Genomic DNA, 17,088 nt, shown 5'->3' on the forward strand with positions numbered 1-17,088 from the left:
TCCACCCATGTCATTAAGGCCCACTCTCCCTTGAGGAGACAGCCCTTTCCCAGTTGTCTTTTGAGAGCCTTCTAATTTGAGGGACTCGTCCTCCGGCACAATAGGAGCCCAGGATTCCCTGGTCTCCATAATGCTTTCTTCTCCCTCTTCCCTTGGCCTGGGGGCTTTGCTGGAACCTGTTCACCATGGGTGACCCTGCTGCCATAGCTTCAGCAGCCCAGCAGCATGAGAGTTACCACAGTGTGACACACTGACAGACGAGTGGGGACTATCCCAATATTTGTTTCTCAGTCCATATGATATTTTTCGGTCTGTTAAGAAACAGCTTAAACTGTTTGCATTCAGATTTTAGATGTGCAAAAGACATGAACTATATTTTAATGCTAATGCATGCAAGATTTTATTTTTGCTTTTTGTCAATAGGAGTAGGGGGAAGGGTGGCTGTCCCTGTATTTTTGTAAGTAGGCTATGCTTAAATTTTCTTGACAATAGCAAGTAAAAAACTAGCACAATGCTTAGGAAAATGACAATGCAGAGTTGTCAAAAAATCTCAGAACACATGTATTATTATTTTAATAAAAAATGGTGTTTATCAAGTACTCAGACTTGCTCATGGTGGGAAACACTAAAAATCAAAACTAAACAAAGTGGAATTATTTTCCCTCCCATCCCTGCCTTCCATCACAGGTGGTTTAAATCTTTGTTGATCCTTAATGGCATCTGCAAAAAGACTTCCTGTCAGCTTATTGCTCACCTTCTTATTCTCTCACTCAGCTTACTTGAGGCTGGAGTTGGAGTGCGGACGGGGTTTGGGGTGTTGTCTTTATCTCTGTCTCCCATGCTCAGAGAAACTCAATGCCTGGCCAGTCCTTGAGATGCCAGATGCCCCCCAAATCTCTGAGTGAAACTCCTGGAATGCCTCCCCTATACTGCATTGTGGTACTGGCATGGGAGAAGCCCTTACTCCTAAAGACTCACTCCTCTCTCTTACATTACCGTGGGTAGGAGATATTTTGGTGGGTAGACAAGCTTGTCTAGTCGCTTCTTTCTTAGTAAGCCCTCGAGAAGGGGTGGTCTGTCTCACCCTGAATTATTGTCTGCTTTACTCTTCCTTTCGGGAGCAACAGGAGGAGTCCTATTCCACCCAGTAATTCACATGCCCGTCCAAGCCATGTCCCTCAGCTTTAGTAGGGAAGCCAGTGGAAATTCCATATGAAATTTGCCAGGAACTCGTGGAGTTCACTGCGCCGTGAAATAAAACCCGAGAACGAGGTGAGCGAGCATGTTGGGAGAGGGTCTTCTGTTTTTCAAAAGTGAGTCACAGCGTTGGTTTCCCTACTGTTTCGAGAAAGGAGTCTATCCGGGGCACAGCCTCCTGACCTGACTGTTCTCACTTAAAAATAAGGTGCTCTCTCCAAGTCAGCCCATGACAGGGCTTTGTTGCTGCTGTGGCGGCAAACAGGACCAAACAATGAGCTTTTGCATCTGCCATGCGCAGAGTCGGGCTCCCCAGAGCGGTGCGGCAGGTCGCATGCTGGCTGCTCGGGGCTTCATAACCGAGATCTGGACCCATACGGGTAGTTTCCATTTATTGATTGCTTTTAGAGTGAGAGAAGCCATTAGGAACACTTAGCAGGAAATCTTTTGAAAGTGCCACTTTTCAGGGCGCTAGGCCTTTGTGAAGGTCTTTTCCAGAAATAGGCCCATTTTCATAAGTAATGCTGCCGCATTGTGGGGACCGTGCAAGTGATGTTTCCCCTTTCTGAAAGAGGGTGAGGCGGACATCGGGAAAGCTCCATTATGCGGAATCTGAAGCTTGTCTCGTTTGCTTTGTTGACATGGAAATGTGTCGAAAGGACTTCACCTGATAAAAATAACAACAAAAAACCAGCACAGATATTCCAAATCTGTAGGTTTCTTGGGTAAAATAGAACATATGCCCTGGTTTTCATAATTATGATGCTAATTTATTATGTTTTTAATAGAGTGGAGGCCATCTACCAACATTTTTTGAGTATTTCTTACCTGATTTAAGTCCCATAAGACAGACACTATTAGTGTCCTGATTTTATAGATGAGGAGGCTCACAGGAGTTCAGTACCTTGTCCAAGGGCACGCAGACTTCCATTAAGATGTGCGTCTCCGTGCAAATTCAGGAGTGTATCCCCGTGCTCCATTCATAATTATGACGCAGTACCAGCTCCTGTCCATTAGTAGTCGGTCAGTTGGTTGTGCCGGGGTGGCTGTTGTGTTGCTGTGATGCTGGAAACTGTAGGCGACTTTCAAGTGCCGCCGGGTCACCCAAAGTGAACAGCTTTCAGCGAAGCTGAAAACACTGACAACAAACTGGCTGCTCACTGCAGAAGTAGCCACTGAAAATCTGACGCCTACCTTCAAAATATGGTCCGATACGGAGAGACTAATGAACGGAAGAGGGACATTGTCAGAGATCCAGCTGGAGGATGGACCCCTGAGGTCAGAGGGTCCTCGAAATGTGACTGAGGAGCAGATGCTTTCTCATCCCATGGAGACAGGAATGGGGTAAAGTCCGTGGAAGTGGAGCTTTTTGGCTCTTCATTCGCTGATGGGGCATCACTCAAGGTAGGAAGAAACAGCTGCAAAAATCTCTAGTAATTGGAAGTTGGAATGCTCAAATGTTGAAAGCAGGAATCTAGAAAAACTTAGAAGTGGTCACAATGAAATGGAATGGAATGCACAAAGACTCATATGCTAGACACTAGAGAGCGGAAATGGACTGGTGTTGGCCATTTAGAATCAGAAAACACACAATTTACTATGGTAGAGGAACAGCATTGCATTCATTGTGGAAAAGGCCATCTCAAGATCAATCTTGAAGTATAATGCTTGTGGGATCGGATTTTGTCTATACGCTTTCAAAGAAATCCAATCAATACCACTACCATTAAAATTGATGCACCACCCAGAAAAGCCAGTGATGAAGAAACCGAAGAATTCTTCCAATGGCTTCAGTCTGAAATTGAGTGTAAGAATACACTCACGATACATCAGTGATTATGGGTTATTGGAATGCAAAAGTTGGACACAAAGAGCAAAGGACAGTAGTTGGAACATCTGGACTTGGTGATGGAAAGGAAGCTGGAGTTCACAGGGTGGGATTTTGTAAGACCAACGACTTCTTCAAAACAAAACTTTTTCAACTACGCAAGGCAACTATACATATGGACTTCTCCAGAGGGCATACACAGAAATAAATAGACTACATCTGTGCGAAGAGACAAAGGAGAAACTCAATATCACCGTTTGAAACCTGCCAGGGCTGACTGTGGAACAGACTATTTATTCCTCATATGGAAAGTTCAGGTGAAGAAAATTAAACAAGTCCACAAGTGCCAAAATATGACCTTGACTTGATCTCGCCTGGATTTCACGTAGATTTATTGCACACTAATGACAGAAGACCCGATGAGCTGACGAGGACATTCGTGAAGAAAGGAATAGGTCATTAAAAAGACAGGGAAGAAAGAGAAGGCCCAAACGGAGGTCAGAAGAGATGGAAACGAGTTCTTAATTGTCAGGTAGCTAAAGCCAATGGGAGCGATGGTGATGTCCAAGAGCTGAATGGAAAATTGCAAAGAGCAGCCGGAGAGGACAGAGTCAGCTACTGTCAGGGAACGGGCAAAGACCTAGAGCTGGCAGATCAAACAGGGGGGACACACCCAGTATATCTTAAACTGAAAGAACTCAAGGAAAAAAAAGGCAAACCTCAGGTTGAAACATTGAAAAATTCTATGGACAAAGTATTTAACTGTGGTGGGAGCATCAAGAGAAGATGGAAAGAATGCACAGAGTCACTGTACCCAAAAGAGCTAGTCGACATCCCAACATTTCAGGAGGTGGCATAGGAGCGAGAACCAGTGTCGATCCCAGAATTCCGAGCGTCACTGCAGCATTAGGTGAAAGCAAGGCGCCAGGAGCTGAGGGAAAACCAAATGACATGTTGCAGCAGGCGCTGAAGGACAGGAAGCACTCTCTCATGCATACCCAGACATTTGGAACACGGCTACTCGGACATCTGTCTGGAAGAGATTCATACTTGTAACCGTTCCAAAGAAAGGATACCCAACAGAATGCTCAAATTATAGAACAGTATAATTAATATCACACGAAAGTAAAATTTTGCTGAAGATCTTACAACAGTAGTTGCAGCAGTAGATTGACAGGAAGCTGTCAGAAGGTCAGGTCATGTTCACAAGAGGAGGTGGAACAAGGCAGACCACTGCTGATGTCAGATGGACCTTGGATGAAAGCAAAAAAAAAAAAAATCAGAAAGGAATTTACTTGTTTAATTGACCCTGCCAGGCCAAGGCATTTGATCACAACAAACTATGGATAACCTTGAGAAGAATGGAAATTCCAGAACATTTTGTTATGCTAATGAGGAACTTGTACCTGGATCAAGAGATGAGAACAAGGAAACCCCTGCATGGTGTGAGTTTCGAAAATAGTCATTCTAGGAGGTGTGACATTGCCATTTTGATTTGCATTTTCCTAATGACCAATGACATCAGTCCATTTCCCACATGCTGATTTACTCTTTATTTTTATTTTACTTTTTCAAGAAAGGTTTACGCCACTCATTTGCTCTCGCTCTCTCTCTCTTTTAAGTTGGGTCGCTTGTCTTTTTGTTGTTGAGTTGTAGGAATTTTGGTCGATGGGTATGTTAGAGTGTTCTCAGTGACCAGCGTCCCCCCACTTTTCAGACAGAAGCTGCCTTTACAACACTTAGCTTTTAGGAAAGACTCACACCTGTACCTGATTTGGCTCATCAAAAGGTGTTCCGCGAATCTTGCATTGTCTGCTCTGCAAGCGAGCTGTGAAAGAGGCAACATCTTCCCTAGAAACTGCACTGAGCATTTCGCATGGAGCTGCCATAGCTTTGACCTCTGTCTGTGAGCACTCTCTATCAGTGTTACTTTCGGTGGTATCATGTGGTGGGTTAATTTTTGGGTCTGGGAATGCTCATAATGTTTTCTCATATAAATTAACAATAATATTTTTCTTTATATAATCAAAATCCTCTACTTTCAGATAATGAAGGAAACCTGTATATAATTTCCAAATATTTCCTTCCCACCCCATAATCTTCTTGCTTGTCTTTTTACTTTGCAGATAATGTCCCTTGATGCACAAAAGTTTTTCATGTTAATGATGTCCAAGTTATCTAGTTTTTATTTTGTTAAAGCTGGTGCTTTCGGTTTTATAGCTCAGAACCTATTGCCTGAAGAAAATCCGAGTAAGCTAAGTTTCCAGAAGACAGGCTAGGCAGATGCAAAGGCATTGAAGGACCCCTAATAGAAAGCTAGAGCTGGAAAAGTAGGGAACAGACTGGAAGGGAAGGACCTTGCCAAATTGATGAAGCTCCTGCTTCTGCTCATGCTGAAGTTACTGATAGCAACAAAGTTCAAAGGAAGATGTTGGAGAAGATTCTTGGGTTGGGAAAAAGGCGAGGAGCTAAGAAAGGGTGCCGGATGAATGCACACTGCAATTTGGCATCAACTCTGGGAGCACATGGAGTCACTAGCTCACTAGGCGCCGGGTTATTGGTTGGTATTCCTGCTATTTGAAATCTTGTGCTTGCATTTTTGATTTTTCTTTCTCCCTCTTCCAGCCACTGGGTCAATTCTTCTTGTTGAGAGCCTTCCTCTTTTTTGCTGCCTCTTCAGTTTCCCAAACAGTGAGCTCAGGCCTAGGAAGAGTTGTGAGGATGGGGCAGGACTGGGCAGTGCTTCTTTCTGTTGTGCATAAGGTTGCTATGGGTCGGAACCGAGTTGATGGCACCTGATAGCAACAACCCTGTTGCAGGGTCTGTGCGAGTCAGGTGCGTTTCATTTTGGTATTTATGAAGTAGGCAGGGGGACAACTTTGAATAACTGACTCTTCAAACTTTTCCCAAAGACATTCTCTTCTCATTTCCCCATAGGATGCACTTTGTGAATTCTCTGTTTAAAAATAAAAAAGGCTCTTGCATGAATATTTATTAAAATCCTGTTGTCTTTGTTCTGTATAAGGTTTCTTTTTTCTCCCCAACAGTTTTATTGGCATATTATTTAACATTTCATACAACTCAATAGTTCAATCCCATCAAGAAGAGATGCACATTTATCACCACAGTTTCAGAACATTTTCTTCAGTCTTATACTCATCCTTATTAGCTCCCCATTTCCCCCAAACCTCTCCTGCCATACTCCCAAGGGATCATGAAGCCAGTTACTGTCTTGATAGATTCACCTATCCTGGATTTCATAAACATAATAATATTAAAAACACACACAACAACCCTAAAGCTAGGAAGAATAACAGATAAAACCTCAGTCGAAAAGAAAAGAGCAAATGTTACAAACTAGAACAAATTTTAAGGACTCATAAGAAGATCACATGACAGGGTGCTAAAATGTAACCTAACTGCATCTGCAGTGATCCACTTCCCATGCATTCTGCAGGATAGCACGTCTGTTCACATCTCTGGTCCATGGTCTGAGGGGATTCTCCAGGGCCTTAATCCATGTGTGTTTCCCCAGGCACTTCTTTAGGTTTTTATTTTTAATGGCATCAGCTTTTAAAAAATCACTTTATTGGGGGCTCATACAACTCATCACAATCCATCTATCCATTGTGTCAAATGCATTTGTACATTTGTTGCCATCATCATACTCAAAACATTTGCTTTCCACCTGAGCCCTTGGTATCAGCTTCTCATTTTTTCCCTTCCCTGCCTGCTCCCCCCTCCTTCATGAACCCTTGACAATTGATAAATTATTATTAGTTTGTCATAGAAGGGTGGGTGAATGGAGACGTCGGACAGTGTATGGCAACAGCTTTACAACGGGTCGAAAGGAGATGCAGTGCGGAGAAGGGCTCCCGCTGTCAGCTTTACGGAAGCAGGTTGCCAAGCCTTCCCTTTGCAGCATCCTTGGCTGGGTCCAAACTCCAGTCGTAGGTGAGTGGCCGAGAGGACATCCTGTGCAGCTGGCAGTCAGCCACTGACAGCCCTCTGGAGCATACAGGGGGCTCACTGTGAGTGCCGAATGCTGGCCCGCCTCCTCCACCTGCTGCAACCCCAACATCATCGTCCTCTCGCAAGGGGAGGTATGATAAATCCTTCCCCCAAATTTAGTGGGTGGGTGGGAGGCCTCACTGGGGACTTATTTCTAGAAACACCCAGCCCAGAGGCATGTATAAAATAGATGCTCGCTCAGTGCGGGTTGAACTTGCATCTGGGAGCCAGAATACGATTGCTGGGTGCAAGCGTCAGCGTTTGCTTACAGCCTGGAGAATCAGGAAACCCATAGGACATGCAGAGGCAACTGGATGCTGAGTGTCAGCGCAGGCCAAGACTCTACACGCAGGGAGCCTGCACTCTGGACCCCGACGGAGCCCCTGCAGGCAGCGATAGACGTGGACTCCACCTTTCCATAGGAACTGTTGGTAGCTTGCATTGTTTTCTGGTAGATTTTTGTGGCCATGGCTTGCAAGTAGGTTCAGGTCACTGCAACCAAGACAACGTGTGCTTTTACCATTTCATGGGGAACCACACCCCTGACACCTCTGCATGCTGGTTTTGAGGTCTCACAACCTTGGGCGTGGACCCTGCTGTGTGTCCTTTGCCCAGCACATTCACTGAACAAATCTCAATTTGCTCATCTGTAACATGGGTTGAGGAAGTTTAGTTCACAACATTGGCAGAAGGATTCAAAGAGAATACATATATAGTACTCTCTGTACAGGTTTGCATGCATTAAGTGATCCATAATTGGTAGCTCATGGTAATAGTAAGGATCCCTTGTGGCTCAGGAGCTAAGTGTTCACTTGCTAACTGAAAAGTTGTTGGTTGAAACTCACCCCCAGGCTTTGCAGGAGAACAGCCGGTAATCTGCTCTCCTAAAGACCACAGTCCAGAACACTCTGTGGGGCTTTTCTGCACTGTCTAGATGTGTTGGCATGAACTCAAAGTCGCCTAGCAACCACAGTCATCACATTACAAAGACATGTAACTCTCTCATTGGTGGCATGGGGCAACATTCCACCTGCTGGAAGGTAGGTAGGGGATAGTACTGTAGAATGTGGGCTCTGAGTCAGATGCTTGGGTGACAGTCCCGCTGCATCCTGCTGTGGCTGTGTGACTACCTGCACGCTGCTTAACCCCACGGTGCCCCTCGGTGCCTCCCTATTTCACTTGCAGTTTTGAGGCTGTAACAGTTGTGAATGCTAATTAAAAAAAATAATTTTATTGGGGGCTGATACAACTCTTATCATAATCCATACATACATCAACTGTATAAAGCACTTTTGTACATTTGTTTCCCTCATCATTCTCAAAACATTTGCTTTCTACTTTAGCCCTTGGTATCAGCTTCTCATTTTCCCCCTCATTCCCTGTTTCCCCCTCCCTCATGAACCCTTGATAATTTATAAATTATTATTTTGTCATATCTTACACTCTCCAACATCTCCACCAACTTGTCTGTTGTCTGTCCCCCAGGGAGGAAGTCACATGTATATCCTCGTAATCGGTTCCCCCCTCTACCCCACCCTCTTTCCACCCTCCCAAATAATTTATAAGCCTCTCATTCTTCCCCCCACAAAAACCCTCTAACAGAGTTCCTGGCACCTGGAAAGTGTTAATTATTGTTCTTCACTGCCAATAGTGATTGCAAAATAATGAAGTAGCTAGGTTCCTGACACAGGACGCATTCCGTTAGATGGTGGCGTAGTGGGAATCTAATTTGGGGGATTCAGACGGTTTAGTTTTGTTGTTGTTAGGAGGTGATGAGTCAGTTCCAACTCACAGTGACCCTACATACAAAGGAACAAAGCCCTGCCTGTCCTGCGCTGTCCTCCCAATTGTGCTTAACGTTGAGTCCATGGTTGCAACCACTGTGCCAGTACATCTTGTCCATGGTTGTCCTCTTTTTGCCACCCCTCAACTTCACCAAGAATGATGTCCTTCTCCAGGGACTGGTCGCTCCTGATAACGTGTCCAAGTACGTGAAACTAAGTGCCCCCATCCTTGCCTCGAAGGAGCCGTCTGGCTGTGCTTCCTTGAAGCCCGATCTGTTGGTTCTTTTGCCAGTCCACATTGCCGGGAATACGTCCAAGATTCTTCACTAGCACCACGCTTCCCCATTGTCCACAGTTCCTCTGTGGTCCTTAGTCAATGTCCAACTTTGCCGACGAGGTGATTAAAAACACCCTGGCTCGGGTCAGACACACCTTAGTCCTCAAAGTGACGTCCTTGCTGTTCAACACGTGTGCAGCAGACTCACCTAAGGCAATGCATCACTGGCTACCGTGAGGGCTGCTACCATGAGCATTGCAGAGGGATCCAAGCAAGATCAAATCTCCGACCATTTCAGGATTTGTGAGGACGCAGCTGTTAGGGGACTACCACATTCCTTCCCCTTTATAGACAAGAAGCACCGTGGGGTGACGGCCTGTGTTCAGTGTCTTGTATTGCCACATGTAAGCAGTGTGAGCCTGGGGGAGGCGCACTGGACGCCTGAGCTTTAGAGAGGCTGGTCCTCTATACAGGAGGGACACTGACACGGCTACGCGTATGCATGTGACGAGGGTTCAGGGTGAAATACACGCCACTGAGGGCTTAGCAGGGCCCTGGATTCTTTCTTTTGACTTTCTCTCCTTCTTCCACCCCTTCTCCATTGTCCCTCTCTCCTTGGGCTCCTATTGCTTCAGCACTCTCCTTAGGGCCTGACCTTCCAGCTGGCTTGGGGCTTGAGGGGTGACTTTGCATTTTAAGTTGTTTGTGAAGGGGCTTGCACTTCTGTCTGTGGGGAAAGTCAGATTTCCACAACAATCTGCCAGCTCAGTAATGAGGGTCTGCTAATAAGGCCCCTGATAAAGGACACTTTTATTTACCAAGATGACAAATGCCACCATTTGCCTGGGCCTGATTCGTTTCAAAGGCCAGCGGGCTCATTAAAGCCAGTGCTCCTTGCTGCCTCCAGGCCTCGTTTGCCGTCCTGTGTATCAGGTGGTGGTCTGTAAATGGACTCTTTTTGGAGATTTCTGCCCTGGCACCCATCTCTGAGCTGATCCGTTCAGTAACGATTGACTTCTGCACATCATCTGGTCGACACCAGGGGCCGTCGCTAGCATTGCTGATGTTCCTTTAGGGTACTTGTTCATATCCCTCAGTTTTCCGAGGTCCCTAAGGTAGGAGATGAAAATGTGTGTGTCCCCAGGCCCTGGGCAACATGAGTGAGTGGCACTGGGTGGAGACGGAAGAACTGGAGGTCTCTGCTCCAGCACACACAGGGGCTCTGGGTGGGGCAAACCTTTTGTGCACTCAGCTGCTAACAGAGGGTGGAGCTTCAAGTCCACCCAGAGACCCCTCAGAACAAAGTCCTGGCAATCAGCTTCTGAAAACTCAGCCATCGAAATCCCTATGGAGTATGTTGTGGAGTCTCCATGACTCCAAGCAGCTTGGCAGCTGCTGCCTTTATGGGAGTTGGCTCTGTCTGATGGGTATAGCTGCTTCTCATTTCCAACTGTGGCCCGGGGATGGGGGGATGGGAGGGGAGGCAGGGGGAAACTGAGCCAGCCTTGCTGGGGTGCCGCAGTTTGACATATGGATGTTTATGGGAATCCCTTTGTTTAGAAGTTGGCAGGCAATTCAGCAGATGGCATGGGGTCAGCTGAACACAGATGGGGCCAGACCCAGCCCAGGAGCACCCAGACTTGGGTCTCCCTCTAACATCTACATTGGTTTTACAGGAATTAAGAATCCCAACTACACCAACCAATGCACCAAACAAACACAAAACAGCCACCAATTTACCGAGATACGTGAGAGTCATTCTTCTTTTTTTTTTCCTTTGCAGACTGGTATAAGGGCCATCTCATAAAGCACAAACTGCTAGAGGTAAGACGCCTTTCTTTTGTTCGGGACAGTGGCCCTGTGGCCCCTGGACCGGTATCTCCTACCTTTGCTCCTCCACAACCTGGACTCACTCCCCCCTCACTGTGGCCAGCGTTGTCCTTGGCATTCGCGATGTCACAGCTCCATTCACTTTTTATTTCCTCTGATCTTGTCATTATAAATGATTTTTCTTTCTTAATTGTACTGTGGCGAAATAGATTTTTAAAAACTTCAGTCTAAGCATTTGACGGGTGGAAAGAGGTGACATTCATTGCATCTGCCTTGTGGTACAACCATTCCCACTATCCACTGCCAAAATGTTCTCACCAAACAGAAACCAGTACGTCTTAAGCCAGTCACTTCTGCCCCCTGCTCCGGCCAACTCCTGGAGACCCTCCCATCCTTGGTCCGACATGCACGTTTCTTCTAGGTATTTCACACCAGGGAGAACATACAGACAGTGTTGCATTTTTATGATTGGCGTAGGAGCTCTTGTGGGAACGGGGCAGCATGCCTACACATTGGGCAGCTGACTGTGAGGTCAGTGGTTCAAACTCGCCAGCCTCTCCCTGGGACAAAGAAAGGACTCTCTATTCTCATAAAGAGTCACAGTTTTAGAAACACAGAGGCAATTTTAAGCTACCTGATAGGGTTGCTTTGAGTCAGAATTGACTTGACGGCAGTGAGTTTTCTTGTGTGTGTGTGTGTGTGTGTGTGTTGGTGGGGGGTGTTTTCTTTGGTAATTTGCTCTTGAGTATGCTGCCAAGGGGGAATCAGAATGCCATTTGGGGGAGGGGAGATAAATAATTCTCAATTAATCACCCCAAAGCCTTTCTGGATAGCCCAGCCACTGATGCTGTCTCCTTTGCTCGAGTCGGAGAGTCACAGTACGAAGAGAATTGTAGGTGAAAAAAATGTGTGAAACATCTTCTACTGACTTCCTTGAGGTCAGTTTGGTCTATCCACTCATCTCTTCATCTACAAAACCACAGACAAAGATGAGGACCAGCCCGCCCCATCTCTTCCATGCAGGGGTTTTGTGCTAGTCTGGGTAGACTAGAGAAACAAATTTGCAGACATTCATATGTGCTTAAGAAAGAGGTTTACCTACAGGAGCAATTAAATATTGAGGAAATATTCCAGCCCAGTCCAGATCAAGTCCTTAAATCCGATATTAGCCCATATGTCCGATACCAACCTATAAAGTCCTCTTCAGACTCATGACACACATGCAATAACACCAGATTGTAAGCATCTCAGCGCTGGCAGGGATCTTTACGTGGCTTCTCTGGCTCCAGAGGTCTGGTTGCAGGAGGGTAGGTTCATGTGGCTTCTCCAGCTCAGGGCACTAGCGTAGTTCCATGTGTCTTGTCAGCTGCAATGTCTCCCGGGAAGTAAACCGAGAGAAGTATCTTCCAACTCCTAGGAGGAAATACCGGCATTCCCAGAATCCTCAACGGAAGTCCATGCCCACACAGAGGCCTCAATGGCTATGGCCTGATTGACAGACTAGACTCCAGCCCTTCACTCTTAATCCTCTCCAGTCTCAAATTGACACCAGATTACGTAACTACCACAGGTTTAGTTGTCCCAACCCATATTACACGCTGGTCTCCATGCCAGCAGCCACCTACGCTGTTCCTCTCAGCTTCTCTCACCGTGTCTGCAACAGTGGCCAGGTGTCCCCAGGGTGCACACTGCCTGCATGCATGAAGACACCTCTAGTGAGGTATGCACTCCTTTTATGAGCGGAGCGAAGGCAATGGAGCAGCACATGATAGAAACTTCCTCTTTCTTCCCTGACCGGCTGCACGGGGAGCCACGGTCCTTCTCTGCTCTCTCAAAGAGCAGTGACATACATCGCTGGACCAACAAGCCTTGACTGGAGCTAGCTCCAGTGCAGCCAGGGTCATGGCTGCAGGGACATGCAGGTGCCGACGTGGCTGGAGAAGCTCAGAGTTTCTGGTCTCCCGCAGCGTGGCGGTGACGGAGCCACTGTTGGCCAGCACTGCTTCCTTCTTACCCACCTGCAAGGATGGCCTCCACGCGAGGTCGGCGCATCCTGCGGGAATCTAGCTCTATGGTGGAAGCAAAAGGAACTGACACAGAGCTGGAAGGAAGGCCAGACCACGACGACAGCATTCCGAGCCCTCCCCTGCTCTATGTCTGTCTGCGCTGATTCCTTTTTAGTTGGAGGGGTTTTGACTCTTCAGTGGCTTTTAGGAAAACCATGAAGATTTAGGATCAGTGATTTCTGTAACTTATTATTTCCTCAGCTTTGTTTATATGTCATTTTATCTGTTTCCAACAGGGCATTTTCCCCAAATCCTTTATCCACATCAAGGAGGTGACAGTGGAGAAAAGAAGGTACTAGCCATTCGTTACCCATCTGCCCCCACCCCCCTCCCCGGGTGCATAGGGATCTTGTGCTTCTTGCTCTGTTGGGACACCAGGCCGAGCAGAAGGAGGCACCTGGGTGCATTTGTGCGACTCTGTCCCTTGGCGAGGTGGAAGAGCCAATCCAAATTGATTTGGGCTCAGATGGAATTCAAGGGAGCACAAGCCAGTTTGGGGATCAAACTTTTCACGGGCAGCTGCCTTTGAACCGTATGAAAGTAGATTGATCCTGGGTAATGCGCATGAGAGGCCCCTCCTGCAGGAAGACATTTTAGAGGAAATTCCTTGCATTTGCATAATGTAATCAGTGTGGTATTGGGGACCAGTTAGTCTCATACCAGCAAGGCCCATCTCCGTAGCAGCAGTGAATGCAAATGCACCCACATTTTATCTCGTTAGCACCCGGGGCCCTGATTTCACGCTTGTCTTCTCTCCCACCTGCAACAGAAACACCGAGAACATCATTCCTGCAGAAATCCCTCTGGCACAAGAGGTGACAACCACCCTTTGGGAATGGGGCAGCATCTGGAAGCAGCTCTATGCGGTGAGACCCACACTCGGCCTCCCTGCCCTGCAAGTTTCTTGCTTCCTTGGGTTTGGTTCAAACGTGCCCTGAAAGGGATATGAAGCTGGGTATGCACACGCTATCCAGCACGGTGGCATTGCTATGGGGCATGAGAAGCACTGACTGGCCCAGAGAGGTTCGGTGACTCGGCCACAGCCACACAGCTCCCTAATGACAAAGCCATCGTGCCAGATGTAACTCTTCTTTTCCAATCAAGGCCAACGTTCTGAAACTTCCGCCTGCAGGCAAACCATCCTGACAACCTGCTCAAACTGGAGGCTTTCTGTCATAGGGTTTAGCAACATGCATGCATTTCACCCCCCAGGTGATTCAGACCGAGGGTTCTTGTTAGCACCTGGACAAACACTGTCCTCCAGCGCTTCCTGAACTGGTGGCTATTGGCCTCAGATCTAACATGAAGCTGTGGCCCCAGGAAAACAGAGTACATGTTGCTGGCATGTGTTTTCTGTTTTGAAGGAGAGCTCATTTAAAATCCTCCTCTGATGCCTCTGTAGCTCTGAATGAAAAGCAATGAGCTAAACAGACCATTAAGATGAGTGTGAACATGTCAACCAAATTTTCCTGCATATCCGTCACAGCCCCGTGGGTACAGGCAGGGCCTTTGACAGATGGTCATCAATGTCGACCCTATCTGACAGTTTCATAATTCATGTGAAGTGACGCATCCAACGCCCTAGCTTTTCCAGAGTTTTCCACAATGGCGTGGAAAGTTGGGGTGGGGTTGGGGTGGGTCCAGAATACCTTGGGATTGAAATGTCTTCTGACTTTTCTTCACTGCCCCTTATGAAACCACATGACCACTTTCAGAAATGTAGTAGAAGCTTGGTGTGTCCCCTCGAAAGATCTGAAAGGATCCGTAAAGTTCATCATTCTGCTATCATCTCCCCAATCCTGGCTGCATCTGCATACTCCCTGTGTAGTGTGTCCTTGATGCCCAACTTGGCTGTCTTTTAGGGAAACCTGTGTCACTTGGCATAGGAGCGTGGGTTCCCAAGTGGAGAGCCCAAAGTCACTTGGCATCAGTCAACAGAATCAGAGAAGACAATGCTCTTATATGCTTGCTCTGATACCTGCCCAAAGCTCGCAGCCCAAGACTGACCGTCTCTCTTGGTGACCAAGGGAAATTAACACAGGAGAAAGGGATGTAAGCATGAAGCTGAGACCCCCTCCCCCCTTCACTGACATGGGAGCGTGAAAGGGGAATGCGGAAGAATGACCGCATGGGTCCATGCTACAGAATGTCGTGTCTTAATATAAACCCTTGCGTATGCTGACCTGACCCAGGGACAGGTTGCCAACTGCCCAAGTCCCTTCAGCAGAGGTAACTCTGGATGGTGTCCTGTCTCCCAGGCCAGCAAAAAGGAGCGCTTCCTCCAGGTGCAGTCCATGATGTACGACCTGATGGAGTGGCGGTCCCAGCTCCTCTCGGGGACCCTGCCCAAGGACGAGCTGAAGGAACTGAAGCAGAAAGTCACTTCTAAGATCGACTACGGCAACAAGTACCGTCCCCTGCCCCCTCCCCCACTCCTTTCCCGATTGGAGGCTAGAAATTGGCAGCGGCTCCTGGTGACAAGCCTAGTGCTGACCGCCCTGTGTGTGTCACTTTGTGTCACCCACCTCCCTGCGGCCCGAGGCCATGTGCACGGAGAGAGGACTGGCTTGCTTACGCACTGGTTGTTACCGAGCCGTTTAGGACACTCACTGAGCTGACGTCCGAGGGGCTAGGGAGCACAGTCACGCTGGTTCCTTCTCAGTGCAGTTGCCCCGTGATTCTGCCATGTACAAAACTCTTCCTCTCATCCCAGTGTGACAATGTCCCTTCCCGTATCCAAGCCACGTGCCCTGGGCTGACTCCTGCGCATAGTCACTGGGGCCCTGCAGAGAAGAGATTGGGCTGAAACAGTATGAAGTTAAGGAGAAAATGAATTTTTTAATTGAGGCAGCCTGCTCCCAGGTAATAATAGTAGTGATAGTGCTGTTATCAGTCTCATTTAATCAGATCATAACACTATCCTTCGTGCTAAGTGTTCTCTCGGATTTTGGTCACTCGGTTCTTTCAGCAGCTCTATGGGACATGGAAGGAGCCCTGGAGATGTCCAGGAGGGTTACGGATGTGGGCTACTGCAGAGTAGGTCTGTCAACTTCAAGGTCAGCAATTTGAACCCACCAGCTTCTGTGGGCAAGCAAGAGGAGACTGCTCCCTTACCTTTTACAGCCTCAGAAACCCACCGACCGGGTCAGTTCTACTCTCTCCTGTAGTGCGGCTACCAGGAGGAAGCAGCTTACTGGCACGGGGTTGAGTTTAAGGGCATGGAGGGTTATAATCACCTTCCCCACCCCCTCTGCATTTACCCCCTTTCCCTGAAGGAAACTGAGGCTCTTAAAGAGGTTAGGTAATATGCCCAGGCTCCTACAGCTAGTTCACAGCACAACCAGAATTGAGACCCTAGCAGTTTGCTTCCCTTCCAGAGTCTCATCACCATGCAATTCAGACCGCGCTCTCTCCTGGTTATTGGAATGCCTTCCAAGCATCCTGCTCATTCCTCCCAGCCAGGGTTTGTATTGCGCCTGATTCCCTGGTAGGTGCTGGAGTTACGGCAGTAAAAGCCCCCGCTCCCTGGGAACTGTAGCCCAGTTAGCAGCGACACTGCATGCCAACCACGGAGAGGTGCTGGCAAAAGGGTGAGGACACAGGAAGTAAGCATGCTCTTGATTCTGATTTGGAAAAGGACACCCACGAAGGCTTCCTGGAGGAGGTGATGCCTGAGCTGAATGTGGAAGGATACAAAGTTGCCACTCAGGTTACTCCTCGGGGAGGGGTGGGGGTCAGAGATGTGAGAAAGAGCAAGGCGTGTTCAGGAGACTGTGAAGCGGGAGATGGCAAGGTGGCAGTGAGGCCTGGGGTTGGGCAGGTGGGGAGTAGGCAGTGCCCATTTGGTGGGAACAGAAGGAACATATCCCAGAGGCCAGGGTTCTAGTCTTCACCATGTGCATCAGGAAGTGGGGGAGCCGATGGGTAGCTTAGAGCTGTTTCCCAGCCCAGGAGTGCAGCCCCTCTGCGCCTCCCGGTTGGCATCTGGCAAGCGAGTCTGAATCTGCTTACGAGGCAGGTCCTCCTAGAGTCCGGCTGGCTGTGCTCTGCAGCAGCTGCTGCGGCTGGTGCCCCAGCCACCTCAAGCTCAGTCAG

General features: G+C 47.8%; 1 protein-coding gene across 1 annotated transcript in view; it reads left to right on the forward strand.

The window, feature by feature from the left end:
* DOCK2 (dedicator of cytokinesis 2) overlaps positions 1–17,088 on the forward strand; it is a 522,265-nt gene that overhangs the window by 16,460 nt on the left and 488,717 nt on the right. Inside the window, exons 4-7 of the mRNA XM_075542723.1 lie at positions 10,881–10,921; positions 13,230–13,285; positions 13,763–13,859; positions 15,252–15,400. Of these exons, the coding sequence (XP_075398838.1) occupies positions 10,881–10,921; positions 13,230–13,285; positions 13,763–13,859; positions 15,252–15,400 (343 nt within the window). The remainder of the gene's footprint in view (positions 1–10,880; positions 10,922–13,229; positions 13,286–13,762; positions 13,860–15,251; positions 15,401–17,088) is intronic.

Source organism: Tenrec ecaudatus, chromosome 2, assembly GCF_050624435.1.
Source record: "Tenrec ecaudatus isolate mTenEca1 chromosome 2, mTenEca1.hap1, whole genome shotgun sequence".
NCBI classification, from domain to species: domain Eukaryota; kingdom Metazoa; phylum Chordata; class Mammalia; order Afrosoricida; family Tenrecidae; genus Tenrec; species Tenrec ecaudatus.